The following is a 25009-nucleotide window of genomic DNA, read 5'->3' as shown; positions in this document are numbered from 1 at the left end:
AAAAAGAAAAAAAGGGTAATACCCTTTTGTATGCTTCATGTGGTAAATCATGCCATTTTGAATGGTAGGATTTATTACCTGAGAACATCAGTGAGTCTATGATTTGAGACCGACTTGTGAGAAGGCAAATTAGTTACTGGTGTGATAGATTGAGAAGTATGGGAAGCATAGTGGTCTCGGCAAGGACGTGGGTCTGAGGAACAGTGAACCCCGTCCCGGTTCAACATTAGAAGAGTGCTGGTTATGAGAGGCAGCAGAAGAGACACATTTAAGAGGCCCTTGATAGAAGAAAGGAGTCTATGGGAACGCATTGGAAACATGTATAGGGAGAAGAATCTGTGCACCGTATGGTTCGATTCGGATGCAGAGGGCAAGTTCGATAGACTCTGGCAGAAATGGCATCCATGGCATCGATGCCCATCGATGGAAAGGACCTGGGCATCGATGGCATCCATAAAAGATGGCATCAATGGAAGTGCCCCGGGCAACGATGGCATCGACCCAGGCATGGACGGCACAGACGAGACAAGGTGTTCATCGATGGCATCCATCTGGGCAATGATGGCACTGATGAAACCCAAGGAAAAATCAGTGCCATGGATAAACCATGAATGGCACTGATAGAAACGATGCAGGGAATATGGCATCAGAGTACTGCGGGGGGAGGGGTACCGATGGAATCTAAGAATCCAGGATGGTCCGAAGTGGGTACCGATGTTAGCGATGGGGCATAGACTGCGCGAGGATACTGAAGAAAAGAAGGACCTGAATCTACAGGGGCCCTGGCGGCAACGGAAACCGTGGAAGTCCCTGTCCCACTAGTGCTAATAACCAGACAGAGGGACACTCGCAGGCTGTGTGTGGCTCACTGAAAACATAGGGAGAGGGAAGGCTGCAGTCGGTTGGCAGGCCAGGGAGGTGACAGGAACAGACCGAAAAACAGGGCATAGCACTCACCGAGCATCGAATAAATGAGACCCGTGCAGGGAAAAAGTGTTTGTGAAGTAAAAGTTTAAGTGTTTCCATAAAGAAAAAGTGTTAGAATTTCTCACAGAGCTCCTAACCGCTATGCTTACTGCAGAGCGGAAAAAAGAAGACTGAGGGAGACACCTTGGCTCACAGGGATAATTGCAGGCTGAGCATGCTCAGTGCACTCAATGTGCCAGTGTCAGTCAAAGCTTTGTAGAAACTTTGACAGAAACGTTTTCCTGTACAGGGCTCCATCCTGTGATGTCACCCATATGTGAGGACTAACATCCTGTTGTCTTGTGAGAAAAACAAAAACAACTTTCCTCACCAAAGCAGTCTGAAACCAGTTCTAAACTAGAACATGAACTGCTATATGAAGGCAATTGTCAAAGTGTGTGGGGGGGGGGAGGGATTTGCTTGCATCAACTGGCAGTCAGACAACTGCCCATCCTCAGTGTGGCTCTAAGTCTCAGCATTAATTTTAGCAGCATCGAGGGGCAGCTTTCCTGGGGAGGAAGTACACAAGTGAATTGTATTTTCTAAAATTTCCAGCAAAATAAATAATGCAAAATTCTACCTGCACAAAAAGGCGATCCAAGTAAACCTGAATGAATGAATGCATAAATAAATAACAAACAACCAACCAACCAAAAACAAACAAGGAACAGATTGAATATGGACCCTAGACAGTCTTGGGAAAGGAACTTTGCATCCATGTGATTTGTACTGGGTCCTAATAGGGGGCTACAATAAACATCATAGAAGAACCATTACTACAAATACAGAAAAGGCCAAGAGTCAATAGTCCAGAACATTCCAATAGAGCTCGGCAGGTAAAGGGCTCCTCCCTCTCCTTGACCTCTGCTCAGATCCCGTACCACTACAGAGCACTATAGATGCAGCAAGAATGGGATTTCTAAAAAGTATCTAGTCCTAATATGGTGAAGACCAAAATGATGCATTTCCCCTTCCTGTTCTAGGTTTTAAGAGGTATTTATCTTCAGGCCACAGGCACAATGAATCATTTTATTTGACTAATGCAGAAAGGAAAATGCTGGACTGAGGAGCCGTTCATGGCAATAATTAAAACCACTTCAGGAGCAAAATTCTGGTGACCACCATTCTCAGAATGCTAGGGAACCACTCAATAAAGCCTAGAATTTGTATTTAGTCAGGTACTGTTCTGCATCATGGACTGAGCACCAGGAAAGCCAGAGTTCAAATCCAGACACTCCTTATGAGCTTGGGGGTAAGTCACGTCATCCTCCACTGCCTCAGGTACAAACTTAGGGCATTTTTTACTAAACATCCCCCCCCCCCCCCCAGACACAGAATGGGAGAAAACCTTAGTCAATCAGGCCCTTTTGATGGTGAGCCCCCTGAGGCAGAGAATTTCCTACCGTGCCTGGACTGCAGCTTATTTTGAGCTCAGTTTTGGAAAAGGTAAGTAATTAAATCTGAAATCCAAATCAGCACCAATACATTTTAATCAGGTGATCATTGACAAAGGCAAATAAAAAGGATACAAGAATCTATAGAACAGAAACTTGATGGTGGGGAAAAGCTGCCATTTTGTTTGGTGTGCACAAAGTCAAATATGCATGTCTGCGATTGAAAAACCAAAATATTTAAACATTTTTATATACCGATGTTCGTATAGACATCACATCCGTTTACATAAAACGAAAGTGGAGAGGAGGAAAAGAAATCAGAGTAAGGAAGTTACATTATAACGAATAACTGATTAATAATGGAGAAGCAGGGAAGAGAAAAGGATAGAGTAAAGCGGAAAGAAGGAGGAGGAGAGGTTAGAGGAACAGGTAACTGATTGAACAAAACACAAAGAATAAACTTGGGGGGGTGGGGGAATATGTTCAGTGGAAGGGAGGGAGATGTCATATAAAAGAGTGGTGGGGTATTATGTGAAGGCCTGTTTAAAGAGCCATGTAAAACGAATGAAAGAAAACTAACTAAACAAGACAACGTTTTTCAGCTGCGCACCCCTATAAATCATATTGCAGTAACCGGTTTGCTAGTTCCCCCATGTGGCTTCTTTGATCAGATTTGTTCAGCATTATTAAAAGGATACCTGAATGGGTCTGAAATTGTAATAGCTATGTCATACACATACGGCATCAGTTTGCCTAATTTTGCTCTTTCGCTTTCTGAATCAATCCTACTAAAGCAATTTCTGGATTGAGATCCTGAATAAAAAGTAGTATAGTTTGACCAAGATCAAAACTAAACATAAAGCTAGAATATGCTGGAAAGTAAGGACTGTAGAGCCTATCCAGTGTACCCCAATCACTTCTCACTACATGCTGTAGATCCAAGTCCATTCCTGACTTTTTCCATAACCAGTATAATGTCATATTGAAATGTATACACACAATATACCTACAACACTGTACAATCAATAGCACATACTAGGGTGAGAGTTAATTGGTGAAACTCACCCAAAGAAGTGTATGTTGAGACACAAACTGAGTGTCTTCAGTACCCAATAAGGCAGTGGCATTCCCTTCCAGTCCTCAAAGATAGATTTGTATACAAGTGAGGTACATGCAACTCATGTATATTCGTTTGTATTTCTGCAGCCTTCAAGGACTGGAAATGAATACCATTGCTCAGAGAGCAATATTATGAAATGCACTTAGGAAACCCCTGTGAGATTAAAACAATCGTTAACTTTTAATCTCTCCTGTGCTGGTTGCTCAACATCCCCAGCAGACGTTTTTCTGTGAGGGTGGAGCCTATGTGATGCGAGTGGGCATCATTGCAGCTCCTTTGCCGATGGCAGAGGACTCAAACAGCATCTCTGCGGGGAAGGATTTTTAGCACAGATGTGGGGTAGTTTGATACCATGCAACGCTTGATTTTTTTTCCGGCCATTTTATAAATACAAAAATATATTAGGACAAAAAAAAAAAATCTTACCAACAGACAATGATGTCATAGCGAGCTGCATATAGTCTGGGGATGAAATACTGCACAAGTAATTGCCATTGTCGGAGATGGTGAGATCCTTTAGGACTATGGAAAAGTTGCTTTGTTTGTTCACTTGCACCCATTTCACTCGAGGGTCTTCCACTACTGCCATCGAGTTGTTGAAAGAGGCCAAATTTCTGTTTCCTGTCAGTGACCAGGAAACCATGACATCGGTGAGGTTTAAACTACTTGGAAAATAACAAGGAAGCAAAGCTTCATCATATTCATCTATGAAGAGATGCTCTACAACAGGGAAACATAAATAAATAAATCCAGAGAGGCAATTAATGGAGAAATAGAGCCCACCTCGTATAGTGGCCACAGTGGAAAAATACCAAAAAGAGGATTTCAAATGATGAAAAGTAACATTTCAATTTTATAAATCAAAACCGTATTCATAATACTACATAGAAAGATGTAAGAAATAAGTGACTAGAACCCCAGATTGGACTTTTAGCCAGACTGGGTGAGGACGATTTTTCATGCAAAAAACTAAATTACCTGTGCAAATGCTCCTCAGTGTCACAAGACAGAATGCAAGCTTGTTCACGGCATCAACTATTCACTATTTTTTTTTTTAAACTGGAAGAGAAGAATTGATAGAAGCAGCAATCTTAAGCCCAGTGCTTCTAATAGAAGCTAAGAAACGCATTAAAACTGTATAGAGAAAATGTGCAACCACATCGTAAAGCCACTCCCTATGGAAGCTTATGGGAAAGTCCTTCCATTGCATGGATGCAGAGAATAGGAGAGCAAAGAAGGACTTTTAAAAATAAATGCTCTCTTCAAAGTACTCCATGGGTTTTTACTGGTGCCTTTTCTTTTAAATACAAAAAAAAAAAAAAAAGTGAAAAAAGGGAGAAAAGCTTTAAGTTGATAAAGGGGCAGTCATATGCTCTTAGATCATGAAGACTTGACCGGCGGCCGGCCTGCCCCAATCAGTTGTCCCTCCTACGGGTTATGAACAAGATACATTTTTAGCAGAGTAGCAAAAATTGAAACCCACCTGGCTTTTCCCATACTCCTGTCCAGTTGAGGTTTAGAACTGGACTCTGAATCAGACACTTGAAAGCTTCGCTCGAATTTGCAATGTTCAGTTCACTGGTCACAGTCATTAATCCGCCAATCGTCCCTTCCGTCCTTCTGGTCTCATCGACAGATCCTCTAGCAGACGACCACGTTATAGTTGGTAAGGGGTGGACACCTTCTGCGGAACATTGTAACACGACCTCATTGTTTTGTGTAGCATAACTCAGGGAAGAGGAACCGAATGCTGCAAGAAGACAGACATGCTTAAAATCTGCACGAGTTGTTTCACAAACAAACATTCGCGTCAGTACTTCATTTTTCCCCCGGCCTTCATAGTTTGCTGGAAAGCAGATACTGAGTACTGATAATCCTTTAGGACTCTTCTTTGAACAGGAACAGAACAAAACTTGTTATGCTATTCTGTGGCTTTGCAATAAATCACTAGTTGCTGCAATTGATGTTTCTTATGGCAGAAGATGTTACAGCTCGCTGGGTGGCTGAGAGGTCTCAAGCAGCCAGGTCCCCCTTGCAACAGGCTTGGCATCTGGAAGCTTCCAGTTCAATATATATTTTTCTCATCAGGTGTTCTAGTTCGATACAATTATCTCTTGGTTTCATTTACCATCCTTTAGGTATATTATTGTTTATTTTATGGTTTTACTGAACTATAGTTTGTTTAACCTACTTTGCATTTGTTAAACTTTATGCCCTCACCTCTTTGATATGAATGCGAATTGCAGGATATTAAACAAACAACAACAACATTATAATTGAATTGTGTTTACCATATGGCAGGAACAACCTCTTTAAAGACAAAAAGATTGCCAAAGCCATTTTCTAGTCACTGTCCATCTGCAGTAAATTTAAGACAGAGATCTGTGAGCACTTTTCACAGTACTATGAAGGCGAGGCTCAGGAATTGCACCTGTATCTGCTATAGCACAAAAAAAACAAACAAAACAAAAAAACCCCAAAGACCGACTCTTCCATGTCTCCCAGCATCATTCCCATCTCTGCAAGGCCTTTTGAAGCTTACTGCATTCCTCGTGAGACTTTCCAGAAAGAAAACCAATGGGATCATATAATTTACTGATGGGAGGACACAAGGCTTTTTTTTTTTTTGTAATTTAAATTTTTATTAGAGACTTTAACAAAGATAATATACAAAGTAACAAAGAACAATCTGAAAGCAGAAACACACAAATTGTAGAGAGAAAATAAAATGCTATACTGAAACAGTCTAGATTCGTTATTTTACCTCCTTATCCCTTGGGGATCTATCGTAAACAAAACATCAGTCCCTGTGTCAGCAAGAAGTACCTCAAAACAGGATTAATAATGAAAGTCTCTCAGAGTTCCGCTCATCTATCTCTCCAATCCAGATAGATATAGTTGCCATGTGTGCCAAAATATCCCCATCCTTTTCTGTTTATGAGCCGTTACTTTACAAAAAGGAGTATAAATCTTATCTGTTCTGGCTTGAATTTTAGCTAATGGGGGGGGGGGGGGGGGGGGAAGTTGAGTCCTTCCATTTAAAAGCTATTTCGCATATAGCCGCTGTAACAATAAATTTTTATAAACTGTTGAATGTATTTGTCTCTCATAGGGTAACCACAGTTTAACAAAGTGGTCTGGGGTGTTAAAACAATATGCATATGAGTAATTTCCGATAACCATGAGAAACTGCCCCCCCCCCCCCCCTACACAGGTGTGAAGCTGCTATGCAATCCCACCAGAAATGGAAAAAAGTTCCTTCTCCCCCACATCCCTTCCAACATCTGTCCGACACAGTCGGGTATATTTGGTGCAATCTAGCGGGGGTAAAATACCATCTATAAAGCAACTTAAGGCCATTTTCTACTAGGATGGCGGATATCAGGCCCTTTCCCAAGGAGTGATAGACCCCATCCCAGAAGGTCTCTCCCTGCAACTTTCCCAAGTCCCACTCCCATGCTCTAATGAAGGTTGGAGGTGACTTTGTCCTGGTTTAGAAGTTGATATATTTTTGACATGAGTCTTTGTATTTTATCCGCCGACTTACAGTATGTTTTGAAGAGCGTTACAGGTTGTAGTAGATCATGACCCATGCCAGACTGTCGGCAATAATTTCTCAATTGTAAATAATGATAGGCTTCTCCCTGTGGCAGGCCATATCTAAGTTGCAGGGTCTTAAAATCCACCCAGCCAGCGTTTTCCCAAAATTGGGCACAGGTAATAATTCCTTTCGTGATCCAAGATTTAAAAACCGTATGCGATTTACCTGCTAGGAAATAGTTATGATAAAGGAGAGGAATTAACTGAGCCCACTCTTATTGCTCACTAGAGTACTCTTCCACTTATCCCAGATTTGGAGGGTATGTTGGACTGGGTTAGGAAGATCTTGCATCTTAGGCCACTTTTTCCAAGGTTGCCAAAGTTGCAAAGTGTATAAAGGAAGTGACCCCGAAAGTTCTTGCTCTAACTCTATCCAGAGTTTCCCAGGAATCTTTCTGTGCCATTCTACCACAATACGGAGTTGAGCAGCTACGTGGTACTACAACAGGTTAGGCACCGCCAACCCTCCATGTACTCTTGGCTGGTAGAGGACTTTTTGCGCCACCCTGGGGTGCTTTCCTTGCCATATAAATTTCATAAATCGACGTGCCATTTTAATAAAATGGGTGTCGGAATGTGGAAGGGTATCGTCTGAAATAGACAGCAAAGCCTGGGTAAGGTAAGAACATAAGAAAATGCCATACTAGGTCAGACCAAGGGTCCATCAAGCCCAGCATCCTGTTTCCAACAGTGGCCAATCCAGGCCATAAGAACCTGGCAAGTACCCAAAAGATGTTCATTTGAAAAGTGGCAATACATCCCATCCAGGAGATGTGATAGCAATTTCACTCCTCTAATTCCCGGTACATTTTTTATAATGGGGGGGGGGGGGGGGGGGGAAGAATAGTTAAGGCTAAAGATATCTTTATGAGCACCAATATAGACACCTAAATATTTAATTTTGTCTTTCACCCATTTAAAGGGGAAGCCTGCTTTAAGTGTTTGCACCTGGGGATCCTGCAAAGTGATGTTAAGGATTTCAGTCTTATCCCAGTTAATGGAATAACCCAACACCTTGCTATAGGATTTAATGATATCAAGCACCGTTGGCAAGGATCTCAAGGGGTCTGTAAGAATCAAAATTACATCATCCACAAACATTGTCAGTTTAGATGTAAAGCCTCCCACTCGTATGCCATATACCTCCGAAGACTCTCGTATTTTTTCGGCTAGAGGTTCTATAAATATAGCAAAGGGCACCCCTGTCTGGTCCCCTGCTCAACCGGAAAGTAGGTAGAATAGCCTCCGTTTATTTTTATACAAGCCAGAGGGGCATCGTATAATTTTAATCATCCAATTTATAAAAAAAACTCACCAAATTGCATTTTGCCCAAAACCTGAAAAAGAAAGGGCCAGTGGACCAAATCAAAAGCTTTTCCAGCATCCATGGCCATCAATAAAAAAGGGGATTTATTCCGTTTGACCCACCACAGCGAATCTAGAATTTTCCTAACGTTGTCGGAGGCCATATGCCCCGGGATAAAACCCGCTTGATCGGGATGTATAAGCTGCGCAATATAGCCATTGAGTCTGCTGGCTAAGATTTTGGCTAACAATTTAAGATCAATGTTAAATAGGGATACAGGTCTATATGAGCCACACTGAGTGGGATCATGGCCTGCCTTTGCTATTACAGTTATTCCAGCAACATTAGAATTAGAGGCCAAGGCACTGTATGAGCGTAAAGCATTAAACATTTGGGTGAGTGATTCAGACAATTCGTCTGCAAAACATTGGTAGAAGCGTGTGGTAAAGCCATCCAAACCAGGGGATTTACTCACCTTCAATTGTTTAATGGCATGTAAAGCCTCCTTAGGAGTGATTTCATTATCCAGTGACTCACTTTGACACTCCAACAAATGTGGTAAAGATATGTCCTGCAGAAAGACATCAATATCCGCAGTTTTAATAGCAGAGTTGTGTTTATACAAGTCAGCATAAAATCGCAGAAAGCGATGTCTAATGTCCACATTGGAGGTGAGCATCAGACCTTGTTCGTCCTTAACTTTTGTTGTAATGTTTTGCAAGCGCTTCACTCTCAGCTTGTTAGCCAATAATTTCCCAGCCTTGTTCCATCCCTCAAAATAGGGCTGTTCTGTGCGCTCAAGGTCGTAAGCAATTTTCGCAGTGTCTAGCACTGCAATTTGAGATCTGCACCTTTCTAAGTCAGCGGACAGAGTAAGAGAGGGGTCCTGCTTGTGTTGTTCCAGAGCCAGCAACTGCGCAATCAGCGTCTTTCGCGCTTGCCACTCCTTTTTTTCACATACGAAGCTCTGGCTATAAGTGTCCCCCTGGTAACAGCTTTCAGACAATCCCATATAATAATGGGTGACATCTCTGGAGTTGTATTAAAAAGTAAGATATTCGAGGAGGAGCGAGGGAGATTAACTGCTAATTGTTTGTTGATTCTAAGCGACGGAGAGAGCGAGGTGAGCTCTTACCATGGTCTTTCTGCTGGCTGGTACCTGCTGGGGCCCGAAGCTTGCTCACAGTGATTTTCATTGGGTCGCTGTGCGCTGGCGTCATCTAGGGGTGGCTGGCTCCTGCATGGAAGCCAGCCCCCTTCAGCGTATCCCTCGAGGAGGAGCGAGGGAGATTAACTGCCAATTGTTTGTTGATTCTAAGCGACGGAGAGAGCGAGGTGAGCTCTTACCATAATCTTTCTGCTAGCTGATACCTGCTGAAGCCCGAAGCTTGCTCACAGTAATTTTCATTAAATCGCTGTACGCTGACGTCATCTAGGGGTGACTGGCTCCTGCATAAAAGCCAGCCCCCTTCGGCGCATCGTCGCCGTCCCGGCGCATCGCCAACAGGGAGGGCGACTACGTTGGAATTGCGTGTGGAAGAACAGATTTAAATTGAATTGATTACAACAAAATTGCCTTGAACTGTGAGTTAGAATTATTTAAGTTTTTCTTTCTCCCTTGCTCTAAACCTCCATTCACCACTAGGAGTTAATAAATAAGGAAGGTGAAGTGTTGGAAGTTTTGAGAACTGTGAATATATTACCTATTATCTCATGCCTCATACTAAGAGGAAGGCTAGGATTAGGGAGATAACTTCATCTCCCAATCCTAAGCCTATCCAAACACAGATATCATCTTTCTACTCACCAGCATCTGTCAGAGCCGGTGGATTTGGCCGCTGGGGATTCTGCCACGGAGCGGGTGGTAGAACCCATGACCGAAACATCTTTAACACCCGGCGCCCCTAAGACTCCTCCTCCTCCACAGATATTTACTCCAGATAATGATTTACCTAATTCTTTTCTTGAATTAGAAGGAGAAGGAGACCTGGCCAAAGCGGGCCAAACTGGATCCATAATCTCAGAGGGTAATCAAGTGTGTAAAGGAGAAACAGAAGAGATAACAATGAGCTCTATCTGGTCAGCTTTAAAATCGCTGGAGGCAGCTATAGTAAAATTGACACAATCCACTGAATTAACAAATCAACGTTTCATGAAAATTGAGACTGTGATATCAAAAATTGATGGTAAACAACAAGAAATGGACACGAGGATAAACAATTTACAGTGTAGTTCTCAAAAAATTGCCAAAATAGAAATTGTGTATGATAAAAGGCTTGAGACAATTGAGAACTCATTACGTTATGTGAACCTGAGAGTTCTCAACTTCCCAAGACATGACATGATAACACCGAGAGATATGTTCAAAGAATATCTTAATGCTGTATTAAAAATGCCAGAGAATGCCATCCCTCCTATAACAAAAATATATTATGTGGAAAGAAAACAGAAAGGTGTGAATCATGAGAATAAGATTATAGAACCACAATTAAATATTTCAGAATTAATTGAGTCATCCTTAGAAACAGATATATTAACTAGAGCTACATTGTATGTATCCTTTGTATTTCCAGCTGATAGGGATGCAATACTTCGTATGTTCATGAGAAATAGGTCGGAGAAATTTCATGGGGCCCCCATATGGATTTATCCAGATTTATCTCGTCAAACACAGATAAGAAGGAAGAAATTCCTTGAAATGAAAAATGAGGTAGAACGTATGGGAGGGAAAATGTTTGTAAGGTTTCCGTGTAAATGTGAAGTTGTGTCAAAATCAGAAATTTATTTTTTATGATATCACCCAACTGAGAGTTTTTTGGATTCACGAGCCCAAGATGCTTCGGCTACGGGTTTAGTGGCATAAAAGGAATAGTAAGATGCTACCTTATTTTTTCAATTGTCAAGTTTCCTTAAATCCGCTTGATTTCCTCTGTTAAAAACTTCTAGTGGATTACTTGTTAAAATTATGTAGATACGAAATGTTTATTTCTTAAAGTTAATGAGTATGATTTATTATTAATGTATCTTTGACTATTTTGTTTATTGAAAATAGCATAAATAAAAAATTAAAAAAAAAAAAAAAAAGTAAGATATTCAGTAATACTCTGCCTACACTATGTAAAAAAATGCTTATCCTCCAATAAACTATCGTTAAGCCTCCAAAATCGCTGACCTCGGTCATACGTAGGAAATGATAATTCCACCCAAAGTGGGGCATGATCTGGCCAAGTAAGCGAATCAATAGAGGCTTTAAGCACTCTATGGAGGAATCCCTTGTCAACAAAAATATAATCAAGCCTAGAGTTATTATTTGTGACAGTTGTGGGTGGATCCTTGGGCCGGTGGCAGATAACCACGCCCACAGGGGAAGATCCCGAGAGGGATCACCAGTCAGGCTCAGAGTTGGGAGACACACAAACACACACACGTTCTTTTATTAAACAGTTCTTGAGAACCACCAGAGGTGGCAGTAGTGAGCTGGAAGAGCCCGGCTGGGCTGTAGTCTCTCAGGCACTGGAACAGCAAACCCAGGAAGGCTGAGCTGTAGAGAAACTGAGAAAGTGAGTAGGCAGAGTATGCAGAGTTCAGGGACAGAACCTTGATGTTAACACTCACACTGTAGTCTCTTAGAATAGCCCAGGAGCTGGAATGAAGTAGGCCCTCGAGGAGAGGGTACCTGGTTCCAGGGAAAGCTCTGATAGAGAGATGGTAACTCATTGGTGTTGTAGGCAGCAGTGACTTCCTGGCAGAAGTTATATTCAGTAGCAGATCTGGGAACGTGGGCCCTCGAGGAGCGAGTACCGGTTCCAGACTGCGACCTGAAAAGTAAGAGAGAGCGAGGCCCCCATCCGCAGCGATACCTGGAGGCAGCTAGGTATGTATCCCTTTGCTAACTCGATTAGTTAGCGAAATGAAAGACCTTTAAATATCCGAAGATGATGTCATCATCTCAGGGGGACGTCCCTGAGGTTTGCGTCACTGCTGGTACTTGAGCAGGGGCTGCGCGGTGCGCGCGCCCTTAGGCCTCAGGAGAACATGGCGGAAGGCAGCGTCTAGCCGGTCCGGGGATGCCGGAGGAATTCGGCAAGATGATGCCGCAGCAGCCAAACTTCCAACCACCAAAGAGGGAGTCGCCAAAGAGGTAAGAAGGGCGGAGTGGAGACGTCGGGCAGCGACAGTCGCAACAAGAGTAGATGTTATGGGGTTTGAAATTAAAATGTGTAATCCATCTGTTTGGAGTACAAAAAACGCCAGGAGTCCTCCAACTGGAAGTGGTTCAGGAGGTTAACTAGTCTACGACGATCTTTCTTGGGAACAGACCCCCTGCCCCCTGAAATGTCTAGTTTAGGGTTAATTGGAATATTACAATCACCCGCCATTAGCAAATGCCCCTCCATTTGTGATTGAATTACAGGGATTAAGTTATTGAAAAATTGGGCTTGTAATACATTCGGAGCATAAACATTTAACAAAGTATATTTCTCCCCTGCAACAGTAATATTGAGTAGGAGATATCGCCCCGCTGGATTGAAATGCTTCCATGTAACTCAAAAGCTAAGTCTTTCTGAAATAAAATCCCCTCTCCAGCATAATCGAACTAACTTTGTGCTACGAGACCAATATTGGCTAGGATATTGATCAGATCGCATGAAGTGTTCAAATCACCTCTTTAGATGTGTCTCTTGCACAAAAGCAATCGCAATGTTAGCTCTCTGAAGGTCTTTAAAGAAAAAAAAAAGTTTGTGCTTGCGGGGTGAGTTCAACCCTTTAACGTTTAAAGACAAAAACCGGAAGGTCGCCATTTATCCAAAATGGAGATACGAAGCCAATGCGAGGTACCAGAAAGAAAAACATTAAAGAGACACTGCACTGGGCATTTCCCATACTAAGTCCATAAATGAAAAGTCTCAGTCCAGGTCCTAATGCATGAGTAGGCATAAAAAAATTAGAAACAAATATCCCCTCTCTCTCTCTCCCCTCCCCACATACGAGACCATAAAAAAAACAAAACAAAAAAAAACCACCACCCCTCTGGTCTCTAATCCCAAAACCTCGGGGCAGGGTACAGCAGTGCTCCTGCTGTCCATCCCGGTAGAAATTTCATAATGAAATCTAACAAACCAATGTAGCCATCCAGGGCATCGTTGCGAAATCAGTAGTAGAAAATCCATAATGAGCAAGTAGGCGCTCAAGTAAGCTCTGTGGTAATATTGTCTGGGTCAGGGGTGCAGCGCAGTCTTTTCCCCCCTTTTCCCATTCTCTGCCAGCAGGGTTCTTCCTTCTGCGTCGCATTGGGTGATGCAGGCGATTGGTAATCCGGAACGCTGAAGCCCGCCTCCTTGAGATGTCCCGCTGCCTCTTGCACGGTTTGAGCCCTATATGTTCTCCCCTGTATGGTAAATCCAGTCCCAAATGGGAATAACCAACGGTAGCGATTATTTTCTTTTCCCAGCAGGGATGTAATGGGTTTCATTTCTTGCGAGTAAGGGGTGAAATATCAGCATAGATCTAAACTTCATGCCCATCCAACTGACGTTTCCCCTGTCTATGGGCCAACATGTAGACCTGCTCTTTGACTGCGTATTCATGAAAACATGCGATGATATCTTTAGCTTTGTTAGCTAGCCTTGGCCCCAGCGCCCTGTGTGCTCTTTCAATTTTCACCTGCTGCAAAGGAGCAGGGTCAGCTGCTGTTTCTTCTCCCCCTTTGCGCAAGTTGTCGTTGCAAAATTGAGAAACCACTTGTACACAGTCATATTCGGGTGTTTCTGGAATGCCTCGAAACCGTAAGTTTATCCTACGGTGTCTGTTCTCTAAGTCCTCTAGCTTCAGAGACAATTGCTGGATTTCACGCGACATAGCTTTATTTTCTTTTTGCACTGTGCTTAATTTCTCTGCCTGGGCCTCTGTGAGCGTCTCATACTTGAAAATGCGGCGCCCCATGTCGCTCACTTCCTCCCGCAGTTCTCCCACCAATTCTCTGACCTCTGTTTTATAAGTTTGGAAGTCGTGGCGGAGATCGCTAAACCAGACTTTAAACTTAGAGGACGGCAGCTGCTCCTCTTTGTCCTCTTGCAGTTCCGCTTCAGTCGCGTCCGCCATCTTGATTTTCTCCGCGCGTTCTCTGCGGTCGCTTTTTTGGTAGGAATACTTATGAAAATTAATCCCTTTCTTCCTACACGACATCGAGCAAGGTTTATGCAGAGGCCTTTTCCGCTCGAATAGTGCCCTGGATGGCTATGATCGTGCGAGATTCCAACCGGCTCAGTCAGGAGCTTCAGATTAGGCAGCCGCTCGCTCCGCTGACGTCATCAGCCCTGGACACAAGGTTTTTAATGGTGGTCACAGTGAGACAGTTACAGTACAGCAAGAGCTCTCAACATGCCACAAACCAAACTGTGCAAGGCAGCTGAGCTTTTAGAGCAAATGGATGCAAAACTATCCGATGAACGTTCAGTGCGGATAACCTGAAAACCAGACCTGCTCGTGGCTCGAGGACAGGAGTCAAGAACTCCTGCGGCAGGTTGACAAAGGATTATTCAAGGACCTTCTACCAATCAGCTAATATACAGAATATTTGTGTGTTCGACTTAATAGCATGACCGATTTATAGGAGAGGACAAAAGGGGACCCCCAAGGTCTATCCAAATGTCATATTCAAACAAATAAAGTTCTCTTGATAACTCATTTTTCATGACTTGGTCCGGTCCGTATTTTCGGTCAGCAACATAGGACAGTGTTAATATGATGCAACTGAACTTTTTTTTTTTATTGGATCTCGATACTGTAAAGCCCAGCAAACTCTAAACCTCCAACACATTTCTACTATGAAGGACTACTGAAATGTTTCAACCAACAAGTGTAAGGCAGGATGCATGTGGTGGTCAGGAATAAAGACAAAGGGTTAAAAAAAAAAAACACAAAACAAAAAAAACGAAGAGCATGTATACTCAACTTTCAATTTTCATTTTCAAACTTTTCCAATAAGCGTACCTGTTACCTTCAAGAAGGCTTCTTGTATTGTGGTCACGTAACACTTGTAGAGTCCTTCATCCTGCAGATGCAGCTGTTTTAGTATAAGGGAGGCGTTCCCATTCTCGATTTCGTCATAAAAAAGTGCAGTTCGGTTCAGATACTCCGCAGCCTGTTTTGTCAGCTGGTCTTTGCCATAGTAATGGCTGTGTACCACTATGTCCTGCTCTTCTGCTGGGCGTTGCCAGTGAATGATTTTGTTGGTATGTGGATTAAATGAACAGGGTAGGACAACCTCTCTGGCATATTGACCAAATATTTCATGGAAACCTTAAATCATCCAGTGATAGAAAAAAAAAAAAAAAGGCAAGGAATAATAGGGAATTACAAGACATGTTCAACTGTTGCATACATCAATGCTGGCGTTTTGAGAGCACTGTGTGCAAATGATGTGAATCATGAACCCAGATAAAACAGTGCACAGTATTGCCAACTCATGAAAATGCTTTTTACTGGCAAACCAGCACTCATTGGCAACAGTAAAACGTGTCCTCTTTGCATGGACTTACTATGCAGACATTCACTTCTCTATGTGCCCCTGACTCCCAAGTGCTGCAGCTTCACAGAGCCTAAGCCCAAGGCACTGTGGACACAGGCCTCATTGCCATTTTTATTGACATGAAAGGCTTCTGAATGCATTACTGTGGTGAAAACAAGGAGTTTTGGGTGCACTGCAATTCCTTATTTTGCCTTGGAACTTTTGTCTTCTCCAGAGAGAACTCCTTTCCTTTAAGCTGGCCTGCATGCGTTGTCCTGACCTTTGTAACACTGGAATGCCAAGAGAGGCTTGGAAGGTCTGATTAATTCCAATGGAGGCTTGCACAGCATGTTTCCCAGTATTCCCAGGGAATTGCAAAATTCTAACATTCTGCAGTGTTACGGGGCAGAAAGCTATTACTTTGTGCCCAGGATAGTCCTATAGACACAGCCCACAGAGAGCTAGCCCCAAACCGACTCAAAGCCTCCAGTCTTGTCTGGGAGTGCACCCAAGGCCCTGTCCCATCTCCACTTATCCTTGTGAAGACAGGCTACTCCGAACCTCCCCTGGCATTGGGCTAAGTGCAATGAAACTTATCTAGATTGGTGTTTAAATTGTATGAATTGTTATTTTACCTGTTAGCAGTTTTCTAATTAAATCCTTTTTTTTCACTGTTCTGTTTCTTAATAAATTTTTTGGGCCTGATTTACTATGGCTTTTCTCCCATTCTTTTTCTATGGGGGGAAAAAAAGCTGAGTAAATCAGGCCCTTAGTTTGTTAGCTTGGTCTTTCTGACATTTTGGTGAGCACAGCGTTTTTTTTGTTTTGTCTATAGGCATATTTCTAGAAATCGTGTGATTTTTGGCTTTTGTAAGGGAAACCACCAAGGGAAAAACTGCCTAGATGCAAGCAGGAGCAGAGTTGGTGGATGGAAGATTGACAGTGCAGAAGGTCAAACGGATGGGTGCAGGTCAACAATGGAGTGGCTCAGCAGGAAGAAAGTTAACATCCTCGAGTGGCCCAAACCAAAGCCCCAACCTGAATCCAATAGAAGATCTGTGGCAAGACTTGAAGACTGCAGCCCAAGTCAACCTGGAAAAGCTTAGCTCTTCTGCTAAGAAGAATGGGCAAAAACTGCACCATCCCACTGGGCAAAGTTGGTAGACGCTTATCCCAACGAACACATGGTTGCTATTGTTAAAAAGAGAGGATTCCACCAAGTGCTGTCACCAAGGGGCGAGAAGACTTACCTAAGCAAGACTTTTAGGATTTTATTCTTAAATTATTTTTGGAATATTTCTATAATTGTTATTTCATGCTAAAAGAACAGAGTATGAGGTGTAGATTAGTGACACAAACTCCTACTTTAATGCATTTGTATTTTTTAGACAACAGATGTGAAAAATGTACTAGGGTGTGAAGAGTTTTATAAGGCACCATGCATCAAGGTGATAAGGTTACAAACATCCTGAAAGTGCAGGTCACCTTGGTGCTTAAAATCGGGTACCTACATCTGGGACAGAAGAATCACTGCTGGCTTGAGGATGGGCTCCACCATGGAGACCCTTTACAGGAGAGGCTGGAGAAAGGAACAGAAGACGTGAAGGGGCAGTGGAGAGTCAAGACAGAACAAAAAAAATAAAGGAAAATAAGTATCAACCCCAGTCCCTAAAATATTTTGGCTGGTGCTTAGGATTTCTAAAACTTTTTCCATCCCTGGTGATCACATTCTGATGGAATCTATAAGACAACAAAATCTTAACGTCAAGAGGTTCAGTCTCTTGTGTGATGTCTCAAATATCTTTATTTACTGCTATAGAATAGAGCCAACATACAGATGGAGTTTTATGATGAGAACCTCTGCCCAAACATGCCCAAGCTGAGGACATCCTAAGCGCCGGTGATCTTCATGTGTTTGATATCAAACATGAAAATGACAAACGCATTTAACTGCACACAAAGATGGAAAGCAGCACACGTTCAGATCAGAAAGTGACGGCCGAGACATCATGGAGGAACAAGTCACTCCTCAGGCTAATCCCCAACTGGCTGGCGCTACCACAAAGACTGTGTACAAGACATGTAAAATGCCTAGAACAAAGAAAAAAAAAGCATATCTATATATACTCTAACACAAACTCACCAGAAATGGCAGAGAACTGGGAGGACAGGAGGAAGAAGAGAAGAGAGAGTATGGCGAGGTCCTTCATCACTTCACAGCAGCTTCAATCTGAGCGAGAGGAAACCAGAGAGAAAGAAAGGCATTCAGACTGGACCCTCACCGACCATGTTTTAATTCAAACTCCTGTGAAAACAGGAATGCCGTGAAGACAAGAGGCAGCAACCTTCTCATTCTCGATGCAACTTTATCATTTCAGTCTCAAATTAAATCAGTTATTAACCTTTTTTTAGGTACCAACGTTCCACAAGTGGAACATTTTTTCATATACTTTTAATTACTTGCAAATTTTTTTATACCATATTTGGGTCTCGTTAACTAAGATATGTAAAAAGGGGCATCAGGAAATAATTCTTTCAATGAGCAGGATCTAAAAGGTTAAAATGGGTTTTTACAAAATTACATTTAATTGCTGGACTACGTCACTTGTTACATAATTCCGATTTTCACACCATTGTACGTGCACTCATCTTTCCTCATGTAGACTACTGTAACAGTCTACTATTAGGCTTACCGAAGAATTCTCTTAAGCCGTTACAATTGTATTAAATTCAGCTGCCAGACTTGTATCGAATGCGAATTGCTACGATCACATTACACCAATTCTGAATAGCCTGAAATGATTACCCATTCATGAACACATTTGGTATAAAATTGCTGAGCCCTGACTCTCAATCTTGGTTCAATGCTCTCCTAAGGATTTATAAGCCAACCTGGTGTTTAAGATCATCCCATCGTAGACTATTAGACATTCTATCCGTTTCGTCTTTCCCGTTTGACTACCAGAGAAACCTCATTTTCGGTAGCAGCCCCTTCTTTATGGAACTCACTGCCATATGATCTCAGTCTTCAAGAAAATCTAAACAAATTCAGACTTCAATTGAAGTTCTTCCTTCTGCAGCAAGCCTATGACTAGCCCATGCTAATAGTGGTCTGATAAGGTGACTTGTCTATATGACAATTCTTAAAAAAAAAAAAAAAAAAAAAAAAAAAAAAATCTTTCTGAAGAATCCTCTATCGTACTATGCCTATGTTTATTCTGTGCTGTTGTCGGTTGGTTCTTACTTTGTCTTTTTGTGTATGTTGTGTCAATTTTAATTTTATGCTTGTTTTACTGTAAATCACTTAGGCCTATTTTGTATTAAGCGATTAATAAAAATTTTAATAAATAAAAATACATATTGTTCTGGGTTAAAAGGTCGAGTTTTGAAAAAATCATCAACACAGGTAAATCACATTCTGCTGCCATTAGTTGGCCGTCTGTAAAACTGCCCTGCCTCAAAGTAGCTAACGTCCATGTGCTGGTCCAGAACGGGTCCGCTTTTAGTAGCATGTAGAGTTGGTACTCCCAGGGAAGGAAGATTATGCACCCCCACCCTTATCCAAAACCTCATCCCCCCCCCCACTCCCCCAGCAACCTCTTCTACCCCCCTCCCCCCCCCCCCCGTCCTAATCCACCAACCCACCCGGTGGAAAAACTCCTTCCATAAGGAATAACGTCACCAACCTTCTGTGGCAGCCAGCCAGAACCCTCACCCCAACCCATATCCACCACAGAAAACAATATGCTCACAACATACTTAAGCAGAGTTAACAAAACCCAAAACAGAGCATAGTAGCAACACATTTATCTCCGTGAAGTATTTCTTCATGGAGAGGGTGGTGGACACCTGGAATGCCCTTCCGGAGGATGTGGTGAAGACCAGAACTGTGAAGGACTTCAAAGGGGCGCGGGATAAACACTGTGGATCCATAAAGTCAAGAGGCTGCCAATGAAGAGTGGGTGACTCGCCAGAATGACAGCTACTGCCTGGAGACAATACCCTTATTCAATAAACATACACATGGTTACTGTGACTCCAACATCGCTCTAAGCTTCAACAGCAAGAGGAAATGTGGAAAAATGGATTTACACTCACAAAGAGGGGAGTAGCTGGCTTGTTACGGCGGTTACTACCCCAAACCAAATAAGCCTGATACTTCACCTTCAATGCATATACAGCATAGTTCTCTGCTTCAACGGCAGGGGAGAAGAAAAAAGGGTTCGCACTCACAAAGCGGGGAGTAGCTGGCTTGTTACGGCGGTTACTACCCCAAACCAAATGTGTCTGATACTTCACTTTCGATGCATATCCAGCATGGCTCTCTGCTTCAACGGCATGGGAGAAGACTGATACATCACGCATTTCCAGCATAGCTCCCTGCTTCAACGGCAGGGGAGAAGAAAAACAACCAATAAGGGCTGAATAACATAGTCTGGGTAAAACAAATAAGCATGGGTGTAGCTTGCTTATTGCGGCGGTTACTACCCCTAACTAATCAAGCTAGATATTTCAATGGTGGGGGTGGAAGGGAAATAGAACCAAGAGCTAAGAGAAACAGATAAGTATGAGAGAAAAATATGTGTGAAGCTTGCTGGGCAGACTGGATGGGCCGTTTGGTCTTCTTCTGCCGTCATTTCTATGTTTCTATGTAATCTGATGTCCACCAATTTACACCTCAGTACTCTAGAGAGCCACAGCATCAAATGTTAAGACACAGACACAAAGGGGAGATTTTCAAAGGGTTACGTGCGTAATATACGCTCGTAACCCTTTAAAACCTACTCCTGCGCGCGCCGGCTTTGAAAAAGGGGCGGTCCTGAGTCCTCCGGCACAGCGGCCGTGCCAGGGGGATGGCGTGCTGGCAGCCAGCTGGCGCGCGCAAGATACGCCTGCCTCAGGCAGGCGTAAAAAACGAAATAAGGTGGTGGTGGTGGGGGGGGGGGGGGAAGCAAAAGAAAAGTTCCCTCCAAGGCCGCTCCGTTTCGAAGCGGCCTTGGAGGGAATGGGGAAAGCTATCGGGGCTCCCCTCTGGCTCGGCGTGCGCAAGGCGCTGATACTGGATTTAATAATGTGCCCGGTAGCGCGCGCGCGCATGTTGTAAAATCGGGTGTACATTTGTGCGCGCGTGCACAAATGTACCCTGCGCGCGTAAGATTAAAAATCTGCCCCAAAGCCCTTTGCACTCAGTAGAACTAGCAGAAAAGTTATGTCCAGACTGCGGTTGCAATATTCACTCCAGTTGTCACCGCCACATGGTCTCCGTGGGACTCTGGGTCTCCACCAGCTGACGGAGATATCCCTCAACCAGCTGCTCGCAGGATCTCCATCACCTCCGGGACCAGACTCTCTTTCGAAGTAACTCCTTCTATGGTGAAGCTCAAACCGAAGGGAAACAGCCAGCGATATTTGATGTTCTTCTGCTGCAGAACGGAAATGACCTCCATAAATGCTCTCCGCTTCCAGATTGCAAGGAGACATAGATCCTGAAAAATGTCTACCTTGTGGCCTTTCCACAGAATCGTGCCATCACCTTTTCTTTGATCATGAAGTTGTGAAAGCAGGCAACTATGTCCCTAGGGAGATTCCCTCGAGGGGCCCATGAGCTCGATCTAACTTCACCCACGCAAATCTCAGCAGCAGGAGACTCTTGATCCAAAATAAGTGTACATATGCTGTCAATCACTCAAACAATTCAGCTCCCTCCAGGACTCCCCTAAAAGCGCAGACTGGACCTCCTGGATTGATTTTCCAAATCCTCTATCTGGATGCTTAACTCAGACTATGAAAGAGCCAGCTTGTCACAGGCAGTCTGGCACTTAAGCAGATCCATGGCCTGATCCTCAATCCGTGCCTCGGCCTCCTTCACTCTATGCCCTAACTCAGTTTTTAATTCAACGATGATACTCAATTTCTTGCTTCATTGCGAGCATATCACCTCTCAGCTCTGCAAACCATTGCTGAAAATCCAATCGAGAAAGAGATCACTCCCCCCCCCCCCCCCCCCCGATTCCTCCTGCGGCTTGACTGACTCTCCGTGCTCAGAACCGCCAGCAGATGCGCTATGCTGCAGGGCCTCCGTTCTGGCAGCCAGAGCTCCCGCGTATGAAGACCCCTGCAAATCCGGCTTTTTCTTTAGCGGCCGCCACTCAGACCTCGGGGGAATCCCCACTCGATTTCAACGGTGAGTCGCTTAAAAAAAAAAAAAATCCCAAAAAACGTTAAAGAGCGGGGGATGCGTGCAGATTTAAGTTGGGAGCCCCGAAATCAAGCCACCATTGCAAGCGGTGACGCTACTTCCTCCTCCAACAATTTTTTCCCTTTTTGCAAAGAGGAAGGGGGCCTACTTTTCAAAGACAGATCACTTGCAAAAACAGAGCATAACAAAATAAAAATTCACGTTACGAGTTTTTCCTGGCTCACCCAATTACTTTATCACCCCTGGATTCCTGTCCAGAATCTCTCTCTTTAAATTTTTCCTTTTGTGCCTACTTGTCTGGGCTCGGCTGACCATCAGCTCATGCGATTACCAACTAAAGTCTCGTGCCAATAAAAAATTCATAATTATCTCTGGAGCACAAAAATATTGACGTGCAGTATTTAGATACCTTCGTGAACTGCTAACGAATCCATGAGTCCTGACATCGCAGTCTCTATCCTCATCACCTACAGAGACACTGCAGGGCTCTTCATAATCCATTCATCTTCGTTACCTATATTGCACTCTGTAGATTAACTCGACCCATCTGTTACAGAAGGAAAAGCAGCAGAATTTTACAAACACACACACAAAAAAGCATCTCTAGAGAAATATCAAAAGGAGGGGAGGAAAGAAAATAAAAAACAGTGCAAAAGCAAAGGCTATCCAGTGCCATACATGGTGTAAACTCATATCTTAACGGATTCTTTCTGCTGGGTATTTAAAAGGCTTAAGCTACACACAGAGCTAGACAGAAATCTTGACTCACTTAGCGAGGATTACAAATGGGCACAAGAACAGTCTCAGAGGCAGTCTGTGAAATCCAGGCAAGACAACTCTCCCCATAACCAGGGCTCTGTATGAATGTGCAGTAAACTTTCTCAATTTAAGCTATTGTCATAAAAATGCTAATATCAATGTCAGGCAGTATTTCTTCACGGAGAGGGTGGTGGATGCCTGGAATGCCCTTCCGGAGGAAGTGGTGAAGACCAAAACTGTGAAGGATTTCCAAGGGGCGTGGGATAAACACTGTGGATCCATAAAGTCTAGAGGATGTGAATGAAGAGAAGAGGCAAGGGGGTGGCTTGCTTGCGGGAATGACGGCTACTACCTGGAAATTAATATCCTTATTCAATAAACATACACAGAGTTAATGCGACTCCAATATTGCTCTATGCTTCAACGGCAAGAGGAAATGTGGAAAAAAGGATCTGCATTCACAGAAAAGCAGGGGAGTAGCTTGCTTGTTACGGCGGTTACTACCCCAAACCAAATAAGCCTGATACTTCACTTTCAATGCACATCCAGCAAAGCTCTCTCCTTCAACAGCAGGGAAAATGAAGAAAAGATGATTTATATTCAGCATCAACCAACAGGGAATGAATTACATAGTCTGGGTAAACTAATAAGCATGGGAGTAGCTGGCTTGTTACGGTAGCTACTACCCTGAATCAATTAAGCATGATACTGGACTTGGAATAAGTATCCAGCACAGCTCACTGCTTCAGCAACAGAGGGAATTAAGTAAAGAGGATTTTTATTCAGACAACCAACAATGGCTGAATTGCACATGCAGGGTAAACAACGGGAGTAGCTTGCTAGATACTTCACTTAGATGCAGCTCCAGCACTGCTGTCTGCATCGATGGTGGAGGTGGAAGGGAATTGGAACCAAAAAGTTACCAATAAGGGCCCTGACCTCAGCGGTCAGAGTAACAGATTATGAAAACAAACAGGTGCGAAAGCTTGCTGGGCAGACTGGATGGGCCGTTTGGTCTTCTTCTGCCGTCATTTCTATGTATCACAGACAAATATCTCCAACACTCATGATAGTCAGGATCACATCGACAATAAGAAAGAAACTAAAAAAGGGATTTTCCAATGCAATCAAATTGTGACTTAAAGAAAAAAAAAAAAAAAAAAGGACTGTAAGGGTGCATCGAAAAAAGCAATAGCTTTTAAGAAGCGACAAAAAAGGATATTTATAAGGAAAATCTGCAATTTTGACTAGGTGACTTGAGAGAGGAGCCTAGGATAACTCCCCGCCTACTGCCACAGGCACCCAGATGCCTGGCAAAGGCCCAACTGAATGCAAGATTCAAACAAACCATGTGGGTGTCCAGGGCAGAACCTCTGTGGGCCAGAGCAATCAATCAATCAATGCCCTCCTGCTTTCCTACTATAAAATAGCAAGCATGGATTCCTTATTGGGATGTTGAGCTTAAAGAAGCCAAAGGCAGAGTACTACATCCCGTCTTCATTTCTTTATATTATTAGAGACAGTGGTGGGTTTGTTAACTTTAAGTAAAAGAAGAACTGGTTGATCCAATAGCATATGAAGCTTCCTAAATTAGAACATTCAGACAGTAGCTAGCTTCAGGAAAGCCAAGGTCCCAAACTTGAAGAATACAAATATTTTTTAAGTACACACCATGTTATCCCACCAAAATCAATTTCATTTCAAGAAAAGAGAGACCCTAAGTAGTTGAGTAGAGAAGATACCTTTAACTGAATGTTTAACAGGTGAGAAGTTTTCACATCTGCTTAAGGTCCTCCCTTCAGCTGCTCTTTCAAAAGGAAAGCTGAGGTGATCAGTGAAGCCCTGCAATAAAAGTAAACTCTGGCACTAGTGTTGCTAAGAGAAAATCAACAAAGGAGACCGTCTAGAGCAGTGGTTCTCAACATTTTTTCGGCTGGGACACACCTGACAGATGGTTCTCACATGCGTGACACTGAACATGTAACCATCACGGGGTAAAATGTAAATATACATTCTGCATCCTCAGGAACCCTCTCGGCCCCCAAAAATGGGTGCAGAGCAGAAACTAGGGCATTACCCGTACAACTCACCATACAAAAAAAAAGATATTCCGGATCTAATGACATATCAGTAAAAGCAAAACAAACTCTTTACT

The 25009-nt window shown here is 43.1% G+C and overlaps 2 protein-coding genes across 4 annotated transcripts in view; one reads left to right on the top strand and one right to left on the bottom strand.

The window, feature by feature from the left end:
* The window catches only part of MYH15 (myosin heavy chain 15), a 104598-nt gene extending 87063 nt beyond the window's left edge, over positions 1–17535 (top strand). For both annotated transcript variants that reach the window (XR_003852847.1, XR_003852846.1), the window contains exon 45: positions 16732–17535. The gene's annotated coding sequence lies outside the window, so the exon portion shown is untranslated. The remainder of the gene's footprint in view (positions 1–16731) is intronic.
* HHLA2 (HERV-H LTR-associating 2) overlaps positions 1–25009 on the bottom strand; it is a 65869-nt gene that overhangs the window by 25117 nt on the left and 15743 nt on the right. For both annotated transcript variants that reach the window (XM_029578473.1, XM_029578474.1), the window contains exons 2-6: positions 22505–22642; positions 18040–18126; positions 15380–15688; positions 4964–5230; positions 3907–4200 (exon numbers count right to left, since the gene is read on the bottom strand). In XM_029578473.1, coding sequence (XP_029434333.1) covers positions 3907–4200; positions 4964–5230; positions 15380–15688; positions 18040–18106 — 937 coding nt within the window. In that variant the 5' untranslated portion in view covers positions 18107–18126; positions 22505–22642. The remainder of the gene's footprint in view (positions 1–3906; positions 4201–4963; positions 5231–15379; positions 15689–18039; positions 18127–22504; positions 22643–25009) is intronic.

The sequence above is a fragment of the Rhinatrema bivittatum genome, chromosome 15 (assembly GCF_901001135.1).
Source record: "Rhinatrema bivittatum chromosome 15, aRhiBiv1.1, whole genome shotgun sequence".
Lineage (NCBI taxonomy): Eukaryota > Metazoa > Chordata > Amphibia > Gymnophiona > Rhinatrematidae > Rhinatrema > Rhinatrema bivittatum.
Note: the sequence above shows the minus strand (reverse complement) of the source record. Positions and strands in the feature narration are given on the sequence as shown.